Source organism: Carcharodon carcharias, chromosome 22 (assembly GCF_017639515.1).
Source record: "Carcharodon carcharias isolate sCarCar2 chromosome 22, sCarCar2.pri, whole genome shotgun sequence".
In the NCBI taxonomy this organism is placed as follows: domain Eukaryota; kingdom Metazoa; phylum Chordata; class Chondrichthyes; order Lamniformes; family Lamnidae; genus Carcharodon; species Carcharodon carcharias.
In genome coordinates, this window is record NC_054488.1 from 32101231 (window position 1) to 32126660 (window position 25430).

Genomic DNA, 25430 nt, shown 5'->3' on the forward strand with positions numbered 1-25430 from the left:
CATTAAAACAACGGGGATCAATATGATTTTTTTGACAAAAATTTGCTGACAATTCCAGATTTTTTAAAAGAATAAACAATGGCATTATTTTCAATATTCTCCATTCCTTTTTTAGTGGTAAAATAACGATGTTTTACAAAAGCACCTCATGGTTAAGAAAAAAAATCAAAGTAACTTATAGCAATCATTATTAATCCATATATAACACTTTACCTGTAAGCATTTGGAGACCTTAACACCTGCAGCTTTCCCTCATATGGAAACATATCTTCATACTCCAGTAGAACGCCATTTGCACCAAGGTGTGAAAACAGAGGAAAGATCTACAAAAATAGAATCTGCAATGGAGCTGTTTCAATTCAAATTTCAAAAGGATTCTATGCACAGAAGGAGGCTATTTGACCCAATGTGCTTGTGCTGGCTTCTTTAAAGGTAGACCACATCAAGCTATTGTTTTATTGGACAAAACTTTTCAGTAATGGAAGGTGATCTTTCATATTGTGAGAAGAGGAGACTGGGTCACAGAATCACAGATTCAGTCAAATGACTAAAATTCCAGAAAATCAATCTAAAATATATGGGTTATTTTAAATCAGAAGTTGAAACCTATAAGATTCACAGATTATTGCTGCATTATTTTAGAACCAGATGTGCATATAAATGAATTTAGTCTCTATTTTATCCATTGTGGTGAGACTTAAATTGCAATGATTGGAATTTCACAGTTTTTAAGTACAAGACATACATAAAATAGACATAACTCTCATCTTCAATGACAACATTAATCAAGATGTATCAAGGTATGTAAACTAAAAATATACATTTTGTAAGATAATTACAACTCGCTAATGGCTTCAGAATGACGAGTCATATTAGCACACGAATTCTGCTCAAGTAATATAAAGGAAGTTGGTGGAGCTCATTTGTTTACAGTCTTACATATTGTTGCTTAACATATAATTTTTTCCTTTATTGTTATTTATTCCTAAATTCAGCAGTGATTCTACTTCAAATGTTCTTCATTGACTGTAAAGTACTTTGGGGTGTCATGTGGTTGTGAAAAGTGCTATATACATGCAAGTCTTTTTTTTCTTTTACACATTACATGGCTGCAAGTCAACATATGCAAAAAAAAGTGATTACAATGTACTTTTACAATTTTCAAGTTGGCCAAGTTAATCACTAGAATCATACAATTATACAAGATTGAAGGGTGCTGACACGTCCAGTATGTCTATGTCAACTCTATAAAGAGCTATTCATTTAGTCCTATTTCCTTGCACTCTTTGGGTTTTTTAAAACATTTCTCAAATTTTATATTGAAAACTATCATGAATTCTATTCCTATCACTTTCCAAGAGCTTTTCAGTTCCAAACATCATTCTGCACAAAACAACTCCTCCCATCATTCTTTTCATGATCTTACACTTATACCCTGGGGTCACCGGCCAGTCTAAGTAATTTCCTCTGATTTACTACAACAAATTTAATAAATTTAAACACTTCTTTCAAATATTCTCCTACTGACCCTTGCCCAAATTAATAGAACCTCACATCCTCAAGTCTATCTTCTAACTAAAACTTCTCATCCTAGGTAATCGTCTATTCTGCATCCCCTCTATGGCCATGACATCCTCTTAAACTTGCCCAAAGCTGGATAATATATTTTAATCACAACTGAACCAATGACATAACATCCTTTGTAGTGCAAGCATCGTTAATCATAGTTAAGCTTTCAATGTAATTGTTTTTAAAAAAATACAGAGGTCTGAAAATTCAAAGTCAATATTTCATTACTGAAGCCAGTTTAGTAGATTATAGTGATCTTGCTTTTGTTGTAAAGCATAATCACTGAGAAGAAATATAAAAATTCCACTATTGTGACTTATAAGTTACCTGTGTTAGATAGGAGATCTTGGGTGGGGCTCCTTTCAAATCCAGATGTACTAATTTCAAACCCATCTGTGGAGGTTTAAGTGTATTAGTATCAGCCTCCATTGGTTTGTCCCCATGATCATCTGCCATTCTTCAAACACACGAAGTCCAGAGCTGTGTGAAATCTGGGGGGGGGGCGGGAAAGAAAACATTGGCCCAGTAGAATTAGATTATTTGAATATACTCACTTGTGACATCCACCCAAATTATAAAACACCTAAATTTGCTTTGGGCCCCAATAATAGGAAAGTAGCAAAACCCCTTAACAGCTTTGCTGAGTGTTGTGACTTTCAAGAAATAAGCATCTATACAATAATGTATAACCACATGCTTTTTCAGTTATTGTAATAGATTCACCCTCAACCAACTGTTGCACTCAGGAATAAGATGCCTCTGTGTTATGTGACGTTGATCAGATGCAGCATACAATAAGTCTTGAGAAAAGTTCTTCATCCTAAAAATCTGAGGGCTTATTTTCAATTGATGCCAAAAATGGGTGCGAAATATGCAGGATGCTCCCGGCAACCACTTCAAGCTGGTAACATGTGTGGGAGGCAGTAGCGAAGTGGTATTGTCACTGGACTAGTAATCCAGAGACCTAAGGTAATGCTCTGGAGATCCCAGGTTTGAATCCCACCACAGCAGATGGTGGAATTTTAATTCAATAAAAATCTGGAATTAAAAGTCTAATGATGGCCACAAAACCATTGTTGATTGTTGTAAAAACCCATCTGGTTCACCAATGTGCTTTAGGGAAGGAAATCTGTCATCCTTACCTGGTTTGACTGACATGTGACTCTCAGGCACTCAGTTGTATCAAACAACTGAAAAAAAAGTCAGTAAGGAATGAAACCAGACACACCACTTGGCATTGACTTAGGCACTGGAAACAACAATGGCAAAGTCAGAAAACAAAAACAGAATTACCTGGAAAAACTCAGCAGGTCTGGCAGCATTGGCGGAGAAGAGAGTTGACGTTTTGAGTCCTCATGACCCTTCGACAGAACTTGAGTTCGAGTCCAAGAAAGAGTTGAAATATAAGCTGGTTTAAGGTGTGTGGAGGGGGCGGAGAGAGAGAGAGAGAGAAGTGGAGGAGGTTGGTGTGGTTGTAGGGACAAACAAGCAGTGATCGAAACTGATCATCAAAAGATGTCACCAACAAAAGAACAAAAGAACACATAGGTGTTAAAGGTGGTGATATTATCTAAATGAATGTGCTAATTAAGAATGGATGGTAGGGCACTCAAGGTATAGCTCTAGTGGGGGTGGGGAGAACATAAAAGATTTAAAAATAATGGAAATAGGTGGGAAAAGAAAAATCTATATAATTTATTGGAAAAAAAACAAAAGGAAGGGGGAAACAGAAAGGGGGTGGGGATGGGGGAAGGAGCTCAAGACTTAAAGTTGTTGAATTCAATATTCAGTCCGGAAGGCTGTAAAATGCCTAGTCGGAAGATGAAGTGTTGTTCCTCCAGTTTACGTTGGGCTTCACTGGAACAATGCAGCAAGCCAAGGACAGACATGTGGGCAAGAGAGCAGGATGGAGTGTTAAAATGGCAAGCGACAGGGAGGTTTGGGTCATTCTTGCGGACAGACCGCATCTTCCGACTAGGCACTTTACAGCCTTCCGGACTGAATATTGAATTCAACAACTTTAGGTCTTGAGCTCCCTCCCCCATCCCCACCCCCTTTCTGTTTCCCCCTTCCTTTTGTTTTTTTTCCAATAAATTATATAGATTTTTCTTTTCCCACCTATTTCCATTATTTTTAAATCTTTTATGTTCTCCCCACCCCCACTAGAGCTATACCTTGAGTGCCCTACCATCCATTCTTAATTGGCACATTCGTTTAGATAATATCACCAACTTTAACACCTATGTGTTCTTTTGTTCTATTGTTGGTGACATCTTTTGATGATCTGCTTCTATCACTGCTTGTTTGTCCCTACAACCACACCAACCTCCTCCACTTCTCTCTCTCTCTCTCTCTCCGCCCCCCCCCACACACCTTAAACCAGCTTATATTTCAACTCTTTCTTGGACTCGAACTCAAGTTCTGTCGAAGGGTCATGAGGACTCGAAACGTCAACTCTTTTCTTCTCCGCCGATGCTGCCAGACCTGCTGAGTTTTTCCAGGTAATTCTGTTATTGTTTTGGATTTCCAGCATCCGCAGTTTTTTTGTTTTTATCTCTGTATTATAATGGCAAAGTCAGCCCTGTCAACCCTGCAAAGTCCTCCTTGTGCCAAAATTGGGAGAGGTGTCTCACAGACTAGTCAACCAGCCGCCTTAGACGAAATCATACCTTACAGACAATGTCCCAGACACCACCATCATCATCCCTGGGTATGTCCTGTCCCACCAGCAGAACAGACATAGCGGAGGTGGTGGCACAGTGGCATACAGTTGGGAGGGAGTTGCCCTGGGAGTCTTCAACATTGGCTTTGGATCCCATGAAGTCCCATCAGGTCAAACATGGCAAGGAGATCTCCTACTGATTACCATTTACCGCACCCCCCTCCCCTCAGCTCATGAATCAATACTCCTTTATGTTGAACACCACTTAGAGGAAGCACTGAAGGTGGCAGGGGCACAGAATGTACTCTGGGTAGGGAACCTCTATGTCCAACACCAAGATTGACTTTGCAACACCAGTACAGACCAAGCTGGTCAAGTCCTAAAGGACATAGCTGCTCAACTGGGTCTGTGGCAGGTGCTGAGGGAAACAATCAGAGGGAAAAACATCCTCACCAACCTGCCTGCCGCAGGTCAGTCCATGACAGTATTGGTAGGAGTGACCACCGCAAAGTCCTTGTGCAGACAAAGTCCCGCCTTCACATTGAGGATACACTCCATCGTGTTATGCGGCACTATCACCGTGCTAAATGGGATAGATTTTGAACAGATCTAGCAATCAAGACTGGGCATCCATGAGGCGCTGGGGAGTAGCAGCAGTAGCAAAATTGTACTCAAACACAATCTGTAACCTCATGGCCCACCATATCTAACATTACCATCAAGCCAGGGGATCAACCCTAGTTCAATGGAGAGTGCAGGAGGGCATGCCAGGAGCAGCACATAGCATACATAAAAATGAACAGCGAACCTGCTGAAGCCCCAACATAGGACTACTTGGGTGCCAAACACCATAAGCAGCAAGTGATAGGCAGAGCTAAGCAATCCCACAACCAACAAATCAGATCCAAGCTCTGTATTCCTGCCACATTCAGTTGTAAATGGTGGTGGGCAATTAAACAACTCACTGAAGGAGGGGGCTTCACAAATATCTCCATCCTCAATGATGGGGGAGCCCAGCGCATCAATGCAAAAGATAAGGCTGAAGCATTTGCAATTTTCAGCCAGAAGTGCCAAGTGGGTGATCCATCTTGGCCTCCTCTGGATGTCCCCTGCATCACAGATGCCAGCCTTCAGCCAATTCCATTCACTCCACCTGATATCAAGAAATGGCTGAAGGCACTGGATACTGCAAAGGCTATGGGCCCTGGCAATATTGAGAACTTCTTAAAACTTGTTCTCCAGAACTTGCTGCGCCCCTAGTCAAACTGTTCCAGTGCAACTAAAGCACTGGCATCTACCCAGGAATGAGGAAAATTCCCCAGATATGGCCTGTACACAAAAAGGACAAATCCAACCCAGCCAATTACTGCTCCATAAGCCTCCTCCCGATCATCAGTACAGTAATGGAAGGGGTCATCAACAGTGCTGCCAAGTGGCACATGCTTAGCAATAACCTGCTCACCAGTTTGGGTTCCACCGGGAGCACTCAGCTTCTGACCTCATTACAGCCTCGGTTCAAACATGGACAAAAAAGCTGAACTCAAGAGGAGTGAAAATGACTGCCTTTGACATCAAAGCAGCATTTGACCAAGTGTGGCTTCGAGGAACGCTAGCAAAAGTGGAGTCAATGGGAATTGGGGAAAATTCTCTGCTAGTTGGAGCATGTCTCGCACAAAGGAAGATGGTTGTTGTTGTTGGAGGTCAGTCATCTCAGCTCCAGGACATCACTGCAGGAGTTCCTCAGGGTAGTGTCTTAGGCCTAACCATCTTCAGCTGCTTCATCAATGACCTTCCTTCCATCAAAAGGTCAGAAGTGGGGATGTTTGCTGATGATTGCACAATGTTCAGCACCATTCACGACTCCTCAAGTACTGAAGCAGTCCATTTCCAAATGCAGGAAGATGTGGACAATGTCCAGGCTGGGCTGACAAGTGGCAAGTAACATTCATGCCACAGAAGTGCCAGGTAATGACCATCTCCAAATAGAGAGAATCTAACTATCATCCCTTGACCTTCAATGGCATTACCATCACTGAATTCTCCACCACCAACATCCTGGAGGTTACCATTGACCAGAAACTGAACTGGATTAGCCATATAAATACTGTGGCTACAAGAGCAAGTTAGAGGCTAGGAATCCTGCGATGAGTAACTCACCTCCTGTTTCCTCAGAGCCTGTCCACCATCTACAAGGCACAAGTAAAGAGTGTGATGCAATACTCACCAATTGCCTGGATGAGTGCAGCTCCAGCTGCACTCAAGAAGTTCAACACCATCCAGAACAAAGCAGCTCACTTGATTGGCACCCCATCCACATACATTCACTCTCTCCCCCACTGACGCACAGTGATAGCAGTGTGTACCATCTACAAGGTGCACTGCAGGTACTCACCAAGGCTCTTTAGACAGCACCTTCCTAGGAGGACAAGGGCAGCAGACACATGGGAACACCACCACCTGGAAGTTCCCCTCCAAATCACTCACCATCCTGACTGGGAAGCACATCGCTGTTCCTTCACTGTCACTGTGTCAAAATCCTGAAACTCCCTCCCTAACAGCACTGTGGGTGTACCTACACCACAGGGACTGCAGCAGTTCAAGAAGGCAGTTCACCATCACCTTCTCAAGGGCAACTAGGGATGGGCAATAAATACTGGCCCAGCCAGCGATGCCCACACGCCGTACATGAATTTTTAAAAAAAAGAAGTACCAACCAATTTGCTGATAGTGCCTCATTACCGTAGGGAGAGATGTCAGCGTTATTTGTGCCTGTAATTGCCGGCTCACCCACAGGGATGCCAGGAAATTAAGCTGCTGCTCTGCAGGGCAGAGGCAGATGACGTCTATTAAGGGGGTAGGACAAGGTGGCAGCAGGTGGCAAAGATTTTGTGCAGTCAGGAACTTCGCTTGTGTCAGCCCCACAAAGATCTACGAGGAAAGGTTTAACATACTTTTTTAAATTGACCTGCAGCCAAGGTAGATGGGTAAGGTATCTGAATGCCAGAAGCCAGTGGTTGGAGGCTGCTGGGATGCACGCTGCCATTGGCACCTGCAGTTTTTTTTTTCATTCTCGCGACTACCATATCAGTAGGTCACGTTTGGATTCTGAATTAACGGTGGCAGAATATGGATGTTAGTCTGTGATGACAGCACAACCGAAGCCGGAGATGAAGCCGGAACTGCCTTTGCATCCTACAGCTAATGTGCAGCCAGGAGCACCAGCCAAACATGTCCAGGCCTCTGGAAAGTCCACGAGTCACTCAGTTGGCAGGTAACTTTTTCACCCCCAGTATAAACAGGGCTGGCAGCCAGTTGAAAACCACCACTCTCTGCCCACAGAGGCCACGGTGCAGTGCCAGCATCAGCGGTTGTGCCCTAGTTTAGCAGGGCACCAATAAACTGATACTTGTATTGTGGATTGACAAGATTAAACACAGAGTGCTGAGGCTGGCTCGAGAGCAGCAGCTGGGTGGGGGGAGGGCTGCATTCATTTCGATGCAAATGAAGCTGAGGTTTGGTTCCTTGTCTTGCCTGAGTTCGCCTTAGAGCAGCTCGATTACTTGTGCCTGCTGGCAGTGTGAGCACTCAGCCCTAATCCTGACTTTCACCAATGCGCGATGTCGGCCCTGAAGAGAGCAAGCTCCAGGAAGATGGAAGAGAAAAGCAGCAGCGGACCAGCAAAGAGCCAATTCCGCCTGAGGTAGGATGCAGCCTGGGCAATGCGCCCGCGGCAGGAAGCAGGGGGCGGCTTTAGAAAGGCGATGCAGAGAGGCAGGACCGACTCGCTCGGTGCGACTTACCCAGCGCTGCAAACATCCTGTTCCCGGAGCAAGACACAGCAAACTGCGCATGTGGGACAGGACAGCACGGGAGGGAGGTAGAGAGTTAGTGAGCAATGGGGAGAGCTCAAACACACTTCAAACACACCTCACTGCTCAAACACCTCACTGTTCACAGCTCAAACACTGTTCAAACACACCTCACTGTTCACAGCTCAAACACTGTTCAAACACACCTCACTGTTCACTGTTCACTGTTCAAACACACCTCACTGTTCACTGTTCAAACACACCTCACTGTTCACAGCTCAAACACACTTCAAACACACCTCACTGCTCAAACACCTCACTGTTCACAGCTCAAACACTGTTCAAACACACCTCACTGTTCACAGCTCAAACACACTTCAAACACACCTCACTGCTCAAACACCTCACTGTTCACAGCTCAAACACTGTTCAAACACACCTCACTGTTCACAGCTCAAACACTGTTCAAACACACCTCACTGTTCACAGCTCAAACACTGTTCAAACACACCTCACTGTTCACAGCTCAAACACTGTTCAAACACACCTCACTGTTCACAGCTCAAACACTGTTCAAACACACCTCACTGTTCACAGCTCAAACACACCTCACTGTTCACTGTTCAAACACACCTCACTGTTCACTGTTCAAACACACCTCACTGTTCACAGCTCAAACACACCTCACTGTTCACAGCTCAAACACACCTCACTGTTCACAGCTCAAACACACCTCACTGTTCACAGCTCAAACACACCTCACTGTTCACAGCTCAAACACACCTCACTGTTCACAGCTCAAACACACCTCACTGTTCACAGCTCAAACACACCTCACTGTTCACAGCTCAAACACACCTCACTGTTCACAGCTCAAACACACCTCACTGTTCACAGCTCAAACACACCTCACTGTTCACAGCTCAAACACACCTCACTGTTCACAGCTCAAACACACCTCACTGTTCACAGCTCAAACACACTTCAAACACACCTCACTGTTCACAGCTCAAACACACTTCAAACACACCTCACTGTTCACAGCTCAAACACACTTCAAACACACCTCACTGTTCACAGCTCAAACACACCTCACTGTTCACAGCTCAAACACACCTCACTGTTCACAGCTCAAACACACCTCACTGTTCACAGCTCAAACACACCTCACTGTTCACAGCTCAAACACACCTCACTGTTCACAGCTCAAACACACCTCACTGTTCACAGCTCAAACACGCCTCACTGTTCACAGCTCAAACACGCCTCACTGTTCACAGCTCAAACACGCCTCACTGTTCACAGCTCAAACACGCCTCACTGTTCACAGCTCAAACACGCCTCACTGTTCACAGCTCAAACACGCCTCACTGTTCACAGCTCAAACACGCCTCACTGTTCACAGCTCAAACACGCCTCACTGTTCACAGCTCAAACACGCCTCACTGTTCACAGCTCAAACACGCCTCACTGTTCACAGCTCAAACACGCCTCACTGTTCACAGCTCAAACACGCCTCACTGTTCACAGCTCAAACACGCCTCACTGTTCACAGCTCAAACACGCCTCACTGTTCACAGCTCAAACACGCCTCACTGTTCACAGCTCAAACACGCCTCACTGTTCACAGCTCAAACACACTTCAAACACACCTCACTGCTCAAACACCTCACTGTTCACAGCTCAAACACTGTTCAAACACACCTCACTGTTCACAGCTCAAACACACCTCACTGTTCACAGCTCAAACACACCTCACTGTTCACAGCTCAAACACACCTCACTGTTCACAGCTCAAACACACCTCACTGTTCACAGCTCAAACACACCTCACTGTTCACAGCTCAAACACACCTCAATCACTGTTCACAGCTCAAACACACCTCAATCACTGTTCACAGCTCAAACACACCTCAATCACTGTTCACAGCTCAAACACACCTCAATCACTGTTCACAGCTCAAACACACCTCAAACACTGTTCACTGCTCAAACACTGACTGATCACAGCTTTAATACTGATCGCAGCTCAAACACTACACCCTGCTGCAGGAATAGGCTATTGTGGGGTTAAGAAAAAATTCTTGCTTTTGTATAGCACCTTGCATGACCCAATATTGTCCATAAAGAGCTTTACAACCATTGGGATACTTTTGGCACGTGCTCACCGTTGTAATAGGGAATGCAGTTGCCAGTTTGCACACAGCAATGTGAGAACGACCGGATAGTTTGTTTTTGTGATGCGAATTGAAGGAAAGTGACTGGCTTAAGCACCGGGGATAATTCCCCTGCTGTTCTTTCTAATTGTGTCATGGACCCTCTGTTTAACGTCTCATCCGAAAGATAGCACCTCCAATAGTGCAGCAAATCCTCAGCTCAGATTTTTGTGATCATGTCCCGGAGTGTGAAAAAAATCTACACCTTCTAACTCTGAGTTGAGAGAGCTACCAACCGAGCCATGCCTGATACGAGCATTGCAACAATGAAAGGGAGGGTAATTCTCACAGGCCAGCATTCCAGAGAGAGGGGCAGCATGGATAGCAAAGGCATTGCAACCAATTTTAGTGGAGGAGATATATTTTAAACAACAGCATACACATTGCAGAACTCATAAATAATGGGTTTATGTGGAAACAAATGAAATTAGCAATTTGGTCCAGACTTGTGTCGGAAGATGCAGACAATTTCAAATTTGCAGATAACACCAAATTGAGGAGTATAGTTACTACACAGGAGGACTGCAACAAGATACAAGCAGACGTTCATGAACTTTCAGAATGGCTGTATAAGTGACACCTGAATTTCCATACAGATATGTATGAGGAGGTGCACCTTTGTAGGCAGAATAAGGAGGCACATACTTTTTGATAAAGAAGAGTTTAAATGGGATAGGGAGAAAAGTGATCCTGCTGGTACAGAGACTCAAATCATCGAAGTAGCTGTGCAACCTACCAAGATCATTAAAATGCGAAGCAGCGTCAGGAAAAACGGATCAGGATGGGGCTCCTTTCTCCAGAAAAGAAAAGGCTTAAGCGGTGACCTAATGGAAGTCTTTCAGATCAAAGGGTTGATAGGGTAGTTGTCGATAATGGTCTAGATTTTATAGTTATAATGACAGCAAAACTCCATTTCCGGGGAGGCGGTGGCATAGTGGTATTGTCACTGGACTGGTAATCCGGAGACCCAGGGTGATGCACAAGGGACCCGGGTTCGAATCCCACCATGGTAGAGGGTGGAATTTGAATTCAATAAAAATCTGGACCATGAATCTATTGTCGATTCTTGTAAAAGTCCATCTGGTTCACTAATGTCCTTTAGGAAAGGAAATCTGCTGTCTTCACCTGGTCTGGGCTATATGTAACTCCAGATCCACAGGAATGTGGTTGACTTTTCAATGTCCTCTGAAATGGCCGGGCAAGCCACTCAGTTGTATCAAACCCCTAAAAAGTCAATAAAAAGGAGTAAACCTGACGGGCCACCTGGCATCGACCTCAGCACCGGAAACGACATTGACAATCACAGCCCTGTCGATCCTGCAAAGTCCTCCTTACTAACATCTGGGGGCTAGTGCCAAGATTGGGAGAGCTGTCTCATAGACTAGTCAAGCAACAGCCTGACATAGTCATCCTCATGGAATCAAAACTTAAAGATAATATCCCAGACACCACCATCATCATCCCTGGGTATGTCCTGTCCCATCAGCAGGACAGACCCAGCAAAGGTGGCGGCACAGTGGTATACAGTCAGGAGGGAGTTTATCTGGGAGTCCTCGACATTGACTCCGGGCCTCATGAAGTCTCATGGCATCAGGTCAAACATGGGCTAGGAAACCTCCTGCTGATTACCATGTACCGCCCTCCCTCGGCTGATGAATCGTTACTCCTTCCTGTTGAACCTCACTTGGAGGAAGCACTGAGGGTGGCAAGGGGACACTTCAAAGTGCACCACCACAGTGGCTCGGTAGCACCATCACAGATCAAATTGGCCAAGTCCTAAAGGACATAGCTGTTAGACTGGGTCTGCGGCAGGTGGTGAGGGAACCATCAAGAGGGAAAAACATACTTGACCTCATCCTCACCAACCTGCCTGCCACTGACGCATCTGCCCATGACAGTAGCCCATGACCACCACACAATCCTTGTGGTGACCAAGTCCAGTCTTCACATTGAGGGTACCCTCCATCGTGTTGCGCGGCACTACCACTGTGCTAAATGGGATGGATTTCGAACAGATCTAGCAACTCAAAACTGGGCATCATGAGGCGCTGTGGGCCATCAGCAGCAGCAGAATTGCACTTAAACACAATCTATAACCTCATGACCCAGCGTATCCCCCACTCTACCAATACCACCAAGCCAGGGGATGAACCCTGGTTCAATGAAGAGTGCAGAAGGGTGTGCCAAAAGCAGCACTAGGCAAACATAAAAATGCAGGGACTGCAGTGGTTCAAGAAGGCAGCTCACCATCACATTCTCAAGGGCATTTAGGGATGGGCAATAAATGCTGGCCTAGCCAGCGATGCCCACATCCTGTAAGTGAATTTAAAAAAATTATTAACCTGTGAAACTGACAGCAACTTTTGGCATCTGCAAATGCACAATTAAACAGAAAAATCCAGAAATTTCCTGCTTCTGGACCAACGTATGCTCTTATAGTCCCCACAGATGGTCGTTAAACATGAGAAATTCCTCATTTTGGTTATTAGTCTCTCTGTTAAAAATTCTGAAAAAAATCATGTCTTGTTAACTGTGTTTTGAAGGGCATAATAAGTCATAACTACTGCTCAACAAAATCTCTCGCCCTGAAAATATAATTTTATCTTTGTGTGATGACAAGTTTTTCCATTCTAATAAAAATGTTCCATAGGCGTTTTTAATAAAAGTAATTATTTCTTAATATTTTTAAAAGTTTATGGTATTACAAGTACTTACATATATGTCCTAATCTTTATTTTGCTCTCAGTAAAATGTGTAGTAAGTCCTCACTTAACGTTGCCTTCTTTCATGTTGTTTCACTGTAGCGTTATTAATAAACGGGCGTTAGTATATCCGCTTAATGCTGCCAGTTTCACTTTGACACTTCTTTTGCCAGAGACTTTCTCTTCTGTGGCCTGCCTGCTCATAAAACCTTTCCCCCCAACACTTTTGCTCTCGCCCTCAGGCCCTCTTCCCCTGCTGTTGCCCTTGCTCCCAGACCTTGCCTCTTGCTCTTGCTCCTGGGCCTTTCTGTCAGCCCTTGCTCCTGGGTCTCGTCTCCCAACCTCTGTTCTCTTACATTAGGACTTGGGATCTGCTGTTTTTCTCCTGGCTGCTCCTGGCTTCGACCATGCTGAACTGAAATCCTAGACTCCATCTTGTGTTAGAAGATGCGAAGTGCACGTGGTTCTGGGACTTCAGCTGATTTCTGCACTGACCAACTTCTGCCATTAGATGGAGCCAGGTCAATCTAAAAATACTGTACAGGTACCTGTATGGTGAGTGTATTTTTTTGTATTGTATACTGTATTGCATTTTCTTTCATACTTAGTTCTGAATTTTACTTTGCAAGTAATTCAGCTAGGAATGCACAGTGCTGCACATATATGGGGCAGTATTTCAACTTATACATTGTTTTTTTTCCGAGGGAGAAATGTCCAAAGGAACCTAACTCTGGTTTTAACATTGATTCCAATGGGAACCTATGATTCACTTAAAATTGTTTTATTTAAGATTGTGATTTTCAGGAAAGCAACCACAATTTTAAGTGAGGACTTACTGTACAAAAGGTGAAGGATGATCAGTGTATTTTAATTTCCGGTTTTTTCTCTGTGAAGCTTTTTCAATGTGATTGGCTGCTTACCCTGATTGATAACATAATCATTGGTGGATGTATGGAGATCCCCTTGACTTGGCACCAGGTTCAAATTAATGTCAGAATAACATCCAAAGCCTAGAAATTGCTATTTTTCGTGGGCATTTTTCTTTTGGTCAGCAGAAATCCAGATCAAGATGTTTCCACTTGTGGGAAGTCCAAAAGAGGCCACGAGTCACTAATAGTAACTAATAAATCCAACAAGGAAATCAATAGAAGGCATGGGGAACCAACATGTACTGACGGAGGAGCCCCTGATTTTATCCAATAGCTACGAACTGCTACATGTATGGGCAAGGAGAAGGACTGCTGGCTAGATGAGCAGACTGACCATGACGCGGTGGCGAAGGATGCCATTCAGGTGGGGGAAAGGGGGGGTGGTGCAGAAGGAATGTGATAGTGATAGGGAACAGTTTGGTCAGGGGATAGATACTCTTCTCTGCAGCTGTGACTGGGAGCTCTGAAGATTGTGCAGCCTGCCAGATGCCAGGATTAAGGACATCTCCTCAGGGCTGGAGAGGAACCTGGGGTCGGAGGGGGTGGACCCAGTTGTTGTGGTCTGCCTGGGAACCAACGCCATAGGAATGATATTTTGGGAAGAGAATTTGAGGAGTTCGGGTCCAAATTAAAATGCAGAACATCAGAGGTAATCATTTCTAAATTGTTACCTGAGCCAAGAGCCAATTGGCAGAGGGTCAAGCAAATTAGAAAATGAAACACATGCCTTAAAGACTGGTGTAGGAAAAAGGGATTCATGGGGTACTGGCACCAGTACTCAAGGAAGGGTGAACTATTCCACTGGGATTGGCTCCATTTAAACCGAGTTAGGACCAGTGTCCTGGCCAATTGTATAATGAGGGCTGTGGATAGGGCTTTAAACTGATGGGTGGAGGAGGGGAGGGGAGGGTGAAGGGAGATCTAAAAATCCAAAGAGACAGGTCAAGGCAGCAGAACAGTGTAATAATGTGGGTAATGATAAGCAGAGTGGGACAGGAAGGGACACAGAATTTAACGTAAAATATACATCAGCAAATAAGGTCATTGCAGAGAATAGAAGTAAAAGAAATGAAATTAAAGGTTCTTTATGCGCAAAGCATGTGCAATTAGATAGATAAACTAGTGGCACAAATAGAGGTAAATGGTTTAGATTTAATTGGCATTATAGAGACATGTTTGCAAGGTGATCAGGGTATGAAAATAAACATTCGAAGATACACAACATTTCAGAAAGACAAACAGAATGGAGGAGGGGCAGCCTTGATGGTAAAGGATGATATAAGGACACTAGTGAGAAAAGACCTAGCCTCAGAAGATCATGAAGTAGAATCAGTATGGGTGGAAATTAGGAACAGCAAGAGTCAGAAAACATTGGTTGAAGTAGTTCTTAGGTCCTCGAACATTAAACAAGAAACTATTAAAGCTTGTAACAAAGACAATATAATAATTATGGGGGACTTTAATCTTCATATAGACTCAGTCAGTCAAATTGGCAAGAATGGTCTAGGAGATGAGTTCATAGAATGTTTTGTGACAGTTTCTTGAAACAATACATTGTGGAACTGACTAGGGATAAAGCTATCTTAGATCCAGTATCATTTAATGAAGTATGGTTAATTAGTAATTTTATAGTAAAAGATCCACTGGGAAATAGTGATCATAATACCTTTAAATTCCATGTTAAGTTTGAAAGTCACAATCAAGAATCTTAAACTTAAACAAAGCCAATTACATAGGTATGAGGGAGAACTGGCTAAGGTTGGGTAAATGGACAGAGGTTCGGCAGTAAATGAACAATAGGAAACATTTAAAGAAACAATTCAAAATGTTCAACAAAAATGCATTCCATTGAAAAATGGCAGAGGCATTGAACAAATATTTTGTGTCTGTTTTCATAGTAGAAGATATAAGTGGCATAACAGAAATTAAGGTTAACCTAGGGGCTAATAAGAGTGAGGAAATTGAGATAATTAATATCAGCCAAGAAAAGATGTTGGAGAAATTTAAGGGACTAAAATTCCTATGAGCTCTGGGGTTTTAAAAGAGATAGAGGCTGAGATTATGGATATGCTAGTTATGATTTTCCAAAATTATTTAGATTTAGGATGACCCCATCAGAAGTTGGCAAAAGAAACAATGCTTTTTGAAAAAGGAGGGGGAGAGAAAACAGAGCTACAGACTAGTTAGCCTAATATTAGTCATTGGGAAAATGCTGGAATCTATTTTTGAGGAAGTCTCAACAATGCACTTAGAAATGTGTAGTAGGATTAGAACAAGTCAACATGGTTTTGCAGAAGGGAAATCCTGTTTGATAAAGTTATTAGCGTTTTTGAGATTTTACTAGTAGGGTAGATAAAGGGGGACCAGTAGATGTTGTATACCTGGATTTCCAAAAGGCATCCAAGAAGGTGACACACGATAGGTGAATAGGCAAGATAAGAGCTCATGGAATTGGGGGTATTATTTTAGGATGGATAGAGGATCGGTCAATGGCCAGGAAGCAGAGAATGGGCATAAACATGACATTTTCAAGTTGGCAGTCTGTGGCTAGTGTTCAATTTTTTGTTTTTCTCTGTCTCTTTCTATCTTAAGCTGCTTCATCTACAACTGAATTCTAGCCAATTCAAGCTTCGCTATACCTGTGTCAGGCTTTTCTTCCTCTAATCTCAGATGCTGTGCTATTACCTCAATTATATCTGCTTTTTTAGCCCTTGCTTTTAACTTTAACCAACTTCTTTTGCTAATGCTATTCACCTAGCCTTGGTGAACTGGTGCAAATCACTCAGGGATAAATCCTCCCTCTCCAGAAAAGTCGTAGCAATTGACAAAGCCATAACTGCTTTTCAATAAGTATAGTAAAATTCACAGTGAGATCCTGTTAGCCTTAACTTTAGCAAATCCCAACACCTGTAACCATCAGTGAATTTTAAATTCCACAAAGAAGCCCCAATCTTGTTACAATCCCAGACCAGACCCCCAAATGTTGTTATGATCTGGTTAAGGATCAGTAACCCTTTTTTGTTGTTAAAGTAAAAATTTGAAACGCCAGTTACTTACTAAGATAATAAAGCCACTAGATACCACAGTTAACAGAAGAAATTTTACTGTTCAAAAGTCAACAAGTCAAACAGTCAATACTACCTATCTTATACTCTAACTTGCAGAACTAACACAAGGTAAACATGAATTAACAGAAAAACAGTGGTCAAACACCCCACAAACTTCACACTAGATGACACTAACCAAGACAGATCCCATGAATTTTCTCAGTAACCCATCCAGAGGTCAGTAATCACTGTGGGTCACAAAAATTCTTTAAAACTCTGTCTTCCTTACAAGGGATTTCAGCTCTTATGGTTCAAGGATCTAGCCACTGATTTCCCACAACAGCAACTCCAACTCCAACTGCTCCAATGGCTGCTTGCCTTCCAGTTGTCAGTCTTTTCTCTTGAGACTACATTCCACTGGATTCATAAGGCTGCACTCCAGCATCTAATCACTGGCACAGTTCCATCGCTGCAGCAGACAACTGCTGCTTAAAGGCTTTTCTTTGCCCCAACTACCAGCTTCATGGAGCTATCAATAAATCACCGACATGATCTAGCTGCTTTGAGCAGAACACCACTGTCCCTGGACATACCTGAGTCTCAACTGTCAGCAGCATGGAGATACCAGGGCTTCCCTGAATCCCACCCTTTAGCAGACAGAGCTAACAGCAACACTCAAGCTGTGTGAAGTCAACCGTTCTCTTCATCTGCTCCTGACTAACTGACGCTTGAACTGATCTGTCCTGTTAATATCTCCAAACAAGGTTCCATCCTCCAGCTCTGAGGCAGGGTTGAATGTATCAACCTTTGGTACATGCTGTACCTTAAATGTTACAATCTCCAGTCATCCAGGGAGCCCTCCCCACTGCTGAAAATGACCATGGCTCCACACTTGAAATATACACAAGACAAAAAAACGCCATTAAATATGGATTTCATCACAAGACAGCGTAATGTGTCTAAATTTGCTGATGATACAAAACTAGGTGGAGAGGTAAGCTGTAAGGAGGACATAGGCTGCAAAGAGATATTGACAGGTTAGGTCAGTGGGCAACAAGATGGCAGATGGAGTATAATGTGGGAAAGCGTGAAGTTATTTACTTTGATCATAAGAATAGAAAGGCAAAAGATGTGAAACATGTAAATGTTGATATTCAAAGAGGCTTGGGTGTGTTCACACAAGGAGTGCAGAAAGTTAGCATGCAGGTGCAGCAAGCAATTAGGAAGGCAAATGGCTTGTGGCCTTTATTGCAAGGGAATTGGAGCACAGGAATAAGGAAGTCTTGCTATGATTGTACTGGGTTTTGGTGCCACCACATTTTGAATTCTATATGCAGTTTTGGTCTCCATATTTAAGGAAGGATATACTTGCATTGGAGGCAGTACCGCAAATCACAGAACCACAGAATTTTAAAGGCACAGATGGAGGCCATTTGGCCCATTGTGTCTGCACTGGCTCTCCAAATGAGCATTATGACCTAATGCCATTGCCCTGCCTTTTCCCTGTACTCCTGCTTAATGTTTCTATTCAGATTATCATCTAATGCCCTCTTGAATGCCTCAATTGAACCTGCCTCCACCACACTTCCAGACAGAGCATTCCAGACCCGAACCACTCGTTGTGTTAAAAAGTTTTTTCTCACGTCACGTTTGTTTCTTTTGAAAATCACTTTAAATCTGTGCCCTCTCATTCTTGATCCTATTACAAGTGGGAACAGCTTCTCCCTATCTACTCTGTCCAGCCGCCTCATGATTTTGAACATCTCCATCAAATCTGCTCTTAGCCTTCTTCTCTCCAAGGAGAACAGTCCTAACCTCTCCAATCTATCTTCGTAACTGAAGTTACTCATCCTTGGAACCATTCTTATAAACCTCTTCTGCACTCTCTCCAATGTGTTCACATCCTTCCTAATGTGGCGCCCAGAACTGCACACATACTCCAGCTGAGGTTTTATATAAATTCAGCATAACCTCCTTGTTCTTGTACTCTATGCCCCTATTAATAAAGCCCAAGATATTATATGCTTTATTAACTGCTCTCTCCACCCCTCCTGCCGCCTTCAATGATCTATGCACATATACATGTATATACACATATACAGGTCTTTCTGCTTCTGCAACCCCTTCCAAATTTCACATTTTATTTTATATTGTCTGTCCATGTTCTTCCTACCAAAATGCATCACCTCACACTTCTCTGCATTGAACTTCATCTGCCACCTATCTGCCCACTCCACCAATTTGTCTATGTCCTTTTGATGTTCTACACTGTCCTCCTCACAGTTTATAACACTCCTAAACTTCGTATCACCTGCAAACTTTGTCCCCTGCACACCAAGATCTAGATCATTAATATATATCAGGAAAAGCAAGGTCCCACTACTGACCCCTGGGGATCTCCACTACAAACCTTCCTCCAGCCCGAAAAATACTCATTTACCATTACTCTCTGCTTTCTATTTTTACCCAATTTTGTATCCATGTTGCTGCTGTCCCTTTTATTTCATGAGCAATAACTTTTCCCACAAGTCTGTTGTGTGGCACTGTGTTAAATGTCTTTTGAAAGTCCATGTACACCACATCAACAGCATTATCCCCATTGACTTTTCCTGTTACCTCTTCAGAAAACTCCAGCAATTTAGTTAAACATGATTTCCCCTTTAGAAATCCATGCTGGCTCTTCCTTAACCCATATCTTTCCATGTGACTACTAGTTTTATCTCAAATAATTGTTTCTAGAATCTTGCCCATCACTGAGGTTAAACTGACTGGTCTGTAGTTGCTGGGCTTGTCCTTACAATCTTTTGTTATGGCCCAGCGGATGGTAAATGCTGAGCTGCTCAAATTCCAGAGGGAAACTTGAAACGGCTGCCACAACTGTTTTTGCAATTTGTATTTTTATCTTGAGATACGTGCCATGAATTCAGTAGTAATAAGTCCACTGACTTATTAGAGGTTTTTACAAAATTAAATTAAACATTTATTAAGTAAAGAAATTATTTTAAGCACTAGGTCTACAAATTACTACAATGATAACTCCTAGCTCCCCTAATTAATCTGACTCGCAGTTACACTTCTGGTAAGGCAACAGTAAAAAGAAATAAACTTCAACAGACCCAGGCAAAGCACACAATATCCTGGACAGTGAGATTCACAGGGAGTATTCTTAGCCTCGGGTCCTGGAGACAGCACGTTGATACCTTGAGACTGGAGGCTTTTCACACTTGTTAGATCTTAGAACGCTTTCTCCTTACACATAACCTCATCTCCTTTGTACAGATTTCTCCCTTTTTAATGTAAATTCTATTATCCCAATCTGTCTTTGCAACTTTACTTTTTCCATAATATAAATCTTCCATTTTTGGAACTCTTTGAAATTCACTACTCTGGTTTTTCTAAAAATGCAAATGTTCTTCACACTGCACTAAAACTTCAGCCATGTTTAGGTATTTAGCATTTTATACCTAGCTTCTCCTTTGATAACTCAAAAGCTCCAGACTAGCTGTCTACAATTCAGTGAAAACCACCTCCCACACACAACCTCACACAGAGAAACTAATCCAAAGCCCACTATTAACCTACCTTTACAATAAGTCACAATAATATTATGAAAATTATTATACTTTTATGACACTTTTTTGAACAAGGGTGTAATGTTTGCAATTCTTAGCAAAGGTTCCCTTTGCAAAGATTCACATGTTTGGTCCCTGGGATGATGGTGTTGCCTTGTGATGAGAGACTGAGTAAATTGGGCTTATATTCTCTGGAGTTTAGAAGAGTGAGAGGTGATCGTATTGCAACATACAAGATTTTGAAAGAGCTTGATAGGGTGGACGCTGAGTGATTGTTTCCGCTGGTTGGGGAGTCTAAAACGTAGGGGCACAGTCTCACGATAAGGGACCAATCATTTAGGACTGAGATGAGGAGAAATTACTTCAAAGGGTTGTGGATCTTGGAACTCTGTACCCTAGAGGTTTCTGGATGCTCCATTGTTGAATACATTTAAGGCTGAGGTGGACAGGTTTTTGGTGGCTCAGGGAATCACAGGATATGAGGAATGGGAGAAAAAGTGGAGATCAGCTATGATCATATTGAATGGCGGAGCAGGTTTGACAGGCCATGTGATCTTCTGTTCTTTATCCAGGGAGTAATTAGAAAGCAGCATTTACTATCACATGGAGCAGTTGAGACAAACAACATGGGTCCCTTTAAGAGGCAGCTAGATAAGGGAGAAAGAAATATCAGGTTCTGCTGATAGGGTTAGGTGAAATAGAGTGGGAAGAGGCTTGTGTCGAGCATAAACACTGGCACAGATCCGATGGATCAAACAGTCTTTTGCTCTTTGTAAATTCTATGGCCCAGATTATGTGATCAGTGACAAAGGAATGCTGCTTGTCACTGACCTTGAAGAAAGCTGCCCATAAAGATCTTTTGGGCTCTATGGCATTAATTTTAATGACTACAATGTCAATTTCATTCTAGAACAATCTATAGGGGATCTCTGCTATCCAGAAACATTGACTACTCAGTTTGCCTAATGATTTCAATCATATTGAAGAATTCTCACAGCCAGCAAACCAGGAATTGAAAAACACTGATTGTCAGACAGAAAGAGAAATAAAGGTTGGGACATACACATTGGATTAACTTAGAAGCTGAATATAATAAAGTAACAAAAAATATTACTTTAAAAATCTATGGATATTTTACATGGACTGGAGGGAATAACACTCCAGAGTTCCAAAATTAGTTTTTGGGGCCAGAGAGGTTGTTCGGCAGTAATTGTGACTTAGGCTGTTAAAAATTCGGTTACACCTCATTCAACAAGGTTTCACTTTTTCAGTAGTTTTTGCAGCGAGAACAGGGCGTAAAAACTTGAAGTTCACGTCAAATCACTGACTCTGTGCTGATTGTTTCAGCGAAGACTGCAACAGTGCACCCTGTGGAGGAGCAGGCTATCACTGACAGCAGCTTCCGAATTTCCACATTTCACTGCTCAAGAAGTTGCTGTCAGTTTTACACAGAAATGATGCAAGCGCTGAAAGTTTTGCTGTCCTTAAAAGCACAAATTCCAGGTCGTAAAGAAGAGCAAGTATGGAGAGCCATGTGCCTCCTACACAAAATTAGTTTTGTGTACCAACTAACCCACAAAAATAACGTGCCCACCCATCAAAGGAGCACAAGCTGTCAGCATTTAAAACAAAAGGCAGTTGGCATTGATATGTACATATGATGTGAAAACAATTATACCGAAATACATCAATAAATAAGAAGTGCATAAAAATGTGAAGAGGATAACAACTGTTGAAAGCACCAGTTTTACATCTTGGTGAAGGTGGTGCCAACAAGACTTCCCCTGAAATTGATGTCCATGTTTCAAATTGGAGTCTTTGGAATTGTTCTTAAATATGCAATTGCTGATTTTATTGGAAACTATTCCCTATTAATGATATTTTAAAACCCGTTTCTCCTGTAACACTGGGAGAAAAGCATTTGCATCAATTTCCTCAGTTGGTGCACCCTCCGACTGGTTGTCCATTGGGCCGTTATTAAGGAAAGTGGAGCGGGCGACTGGCAATGTCCCTAACCAATGTTTTTTTTTACATCTATGCAAGGTCTCTGCAACTACTGGAGGTGCAAACCTAGCTCCTCCTTCTCTGTCCTCCCATTCCTCTCAGCTTGCCCTCCACTCCCCAGTTCTCTTTCTCCACTCATTCTGCCTCCAAAAGCACACTCCATCCCTCCTTTCTATGTCTTTTCATCTTTCTCCCTCCCCCCCTCACTTTTACTTTCCCACCATTCTCCTCACATTGTTTCTCCTCTCCTTCCCTGTTATCCCCCACTCCCCTCCCCATAACTTCTTTCCTCACTTTGCAAAGTGAATGGAGCAATGCTAACTGGTGCAGAGATGCTTGGCCTGAATATATTATGTTATTCTGAAGCCCGTGAAAGTTTTCAAATAGTTTAGAAATTAATACAAACATGAACTTTGATGTTTTGCAATTGCATTAGCTATTTTTTGCTTCAGAAAATACAATGCCAAGTGGAAAAATAATTATTCTAGAGTAAAAGGCAAAGTTATGCATATAATAAATATACGTGATGAATGTGCGTTAATTTAAATTTGCTGATTGAACAGTTGATGATTGTATAGGAACTGACAGTTTGAAAATGAGGTAACATAAGCTTATTGATACATTCAAATTTTTATTTTATTTCCAGTATGAAAAAGAACAAATCCAAGTTAGCGACTTGGTGGAAGTGGTTAGCAATCCTGACAGCCACCATCTTTACTGCTTTTTGTGTGGTCTTGCTTTGGGATTATCTGCACGAGGATGGCTTGGTGCTTGCACGCCAGGCTGATGTGTTGGAAGGAAAGTTTTTTGATGTACCATGCTCCAAAGATTATGAAAATTACAAACGATTTGCAGGTACAGCATTATTTTAAAACAAAATGCCTTTTCAACTCATTTGCAGAATCGCATATTTGCAATAGTTAATGTTGTATGTTTCGGTTATTAAGCATCTCACAGTGGGCAAATATACAGTTTCAAGACAAAAATTTGCCCTTAGCTATAATAAGGTTAACCCCAAATAATGTTTTGAAGCTGGGTGCACAGCATGATCAGAATCTCATAGATTATGAACCCAAATAGTCTGTCCACAGCTTTAATATATTATAATGCGTGAAGAAAATGTAATGAAAGGTTAAGATATTTGACTACATTGTGGCATTAAAAACTACATTTTAAGCATATCCACAATTCATTCCGGTTAAAAGTTGCTTCCTGAGAGCTTACATCTATCTCAATGGCATTGGATGCTAAAAGTTATCGTTTTTGCAATTCCAAACTTGAAGTCATTGTTCCTTCCAATATTGATTTCAATTACCAGAAGACCTACTGTGGAGATACAATGAGTCAGCTACTCTGTTTTATGACAGTAAGGATGCTTGTGCCTTCTAAGAATAACACCAGTGCCATTGATTTCCAGTAATTTAATATAAAAGTTCCATTTTTATTAAATGATTTTCTTGAACTTGTATTGCTGCTTTGGATTGAATTCCAGGACTCATTGTCCTGTGTGAAAGTGGGCTTCCTTTTATAATGTATGTTAATATTTCTGTATATTCCTTATATATTCTGTACATTCCTTATTATCCCTTACCCATGTTCTAAAACTGAAAAATAGAATGGAAATTTTGTTTTTTATATTTACTAAGTTTAGGGAATTGGGGATTAGCTGCATTGGGAATGTACCTGTGCTTTAAATGTCCTGGGAATGTTGCTGGGCCTTGTTAGAAGTTGTGGATGAACGGTTTGGGGGCGGTGGGGGGGCGGTGCTGACATGGTCCTGCGATTTTGCAGCACTTTGGTGATGCTGAATGGGTTTATGAGCAGGGAGAAATTCTTTGGTTTGGCATCACAGTGGAGTTAGAATCTGTATTTGGAAGAATGGAATGGAATGTGGAGTCTTGCTTACTGGTGGTTTCCTGGTATCTGGCTGTGTCCGTGGGGATGGTGAATGATTTTGGTCTGATAGCATTGATATGTAACTCTACAAACTATCATGCCAGTGCAGGTATGAAGATATTATAATTTTTAAAAACCGTATTCCTTTTAAAATGGGCCCTCAGAATCACAGAATTTTCACAGTACAGAAGTAGGTCATTTGGCCCATCGTGTCTGCACTGGCTCTCCAAATGACCATTATGACCTAGTGCCATTGCCCTGCCTTTTCCCCGTACCCCTGCACATTGTTTCTGTTCAATTAATCATGTAATTCCTTCTTGAATGCCTCAATTGAACCTGCCTCCACCACACTTCCAGGCAGTGCATTCCAGACCCGAACCACTGGTTGTGTGAAAAAGTTTGTCCCCATGTCACATTTGCTGATGAACTGATGGCTGCTGAGGGGTCATCTGATTTTTGAAAACTTCAACAGCCCAGCAAACTTTCTGGAAAGTTCCAGATTGGATTATAATGGGAATAGTTCTCCCTTGAGTGGACATGCCTGAACAGCACTCCTCTGTGGAATCTCACAAGCGCTATTGTCAAGGCTCACTCCAAAACACAGGGACAATAAACCCCCAGACAGTCTGACTTCAGGTCTGCCATGTAACTAAAACAAGCGTGGGTCCATTACAAGTGGAGTCAGGAGAATTTATAATGGGGAATAAAGAAATGCAGAGAAACTAAACAAATACCTTGTGTCTGTCTTTATGGAGGAAAATACTAAAAACTTCCCAGAAAAACTGGAGAATCAAGGGACTAGCGTAAATGAGGAATTTCAAAACATTAATATTAGTTCGAAAAAAAGTTTTTTGCTTGCAGGGAAACTCCAGGCCACAATTAAACCTGCCCCTCTCAAACCCTTACCGGCATTTGGTGAACCTTTTCACTGAATCCTGATAGACTGTATAGGGCCACTACCCAAAACCAGGACAGGTTATCAGTACCCCCTTACCATAATGGACCTGACCACCTGGTTCCCTGA

The 25430-nt window shown here is 42.3% G+C and overlaps 2 protein-coding genes across 8 annotated transcripts in view; one reads left to right on the top strand and one right to left on the bottom strand.

Annotated features, from left to right (window-relative positions):
• The window catches only part of LOC121293753 (hexosaminidase D-like), a 33102-nt gene extending 19918 nt beyond the window's left edge, over nucleotides 1–13184 (bottom strand). The window contains exons 1-3 of one of the 6 annotated variants that reach the window (XM_041217027.1): nucleotides 12972–13184; nucleotides 1897–2060; nucleotides 214–323 (exon numbers count right to left, since the gene is read on the bottom strand). In XM_041217027.1, coding sequence (XP_041072961.1) covers nucleotides 214–323; nucleotides 1897–2025 — 239 coding nt within the window. In that variant the 5' untranslated portion in view covers nucleotides 2026–2060; nucleotides 12972–13184. Of the gene's footprint in view, nucleotides 1–213; nucleotides 339–1896; nucleotides 2061–7762; nucleotides 7885–8031; nucleotides 8116–12971 lie in introns of those variants that run through there. The other 5 variants (XM_041217025.1, XM_041217026.1, XM_041217028.1 and 2 more) reach the window with 5 other exon arrangements.
• Nucleotides 7326–25430, top strand: part of uts2r2 (urotensin-2 receptor 2) — a 201842-nt gene continuing 183737 nt past the window's right edge. Inside the window, exons 1-2 of one of the 2 annotated variants that reach the window (XM_041217036.1) lie at nucleotides 7326–7502; nucleotides 23157–23365. In XM_041217036.1, the coding sequence (XP_041072970.1) occupies nucleotides 7375–7502; nucleotides 23157–23365 (337 nt within the window). In that variant the 5' untranslated portion in view covers nucleotides 7326–7374. Of the gene's footprint in view, nucleotides 7503–7793; nucleotides 7932–23156; nucleotides 23366–25430 lie in introns of those variants that run through there. The other variant, XM_041217037.1, reaches the window with a different exon arrangement.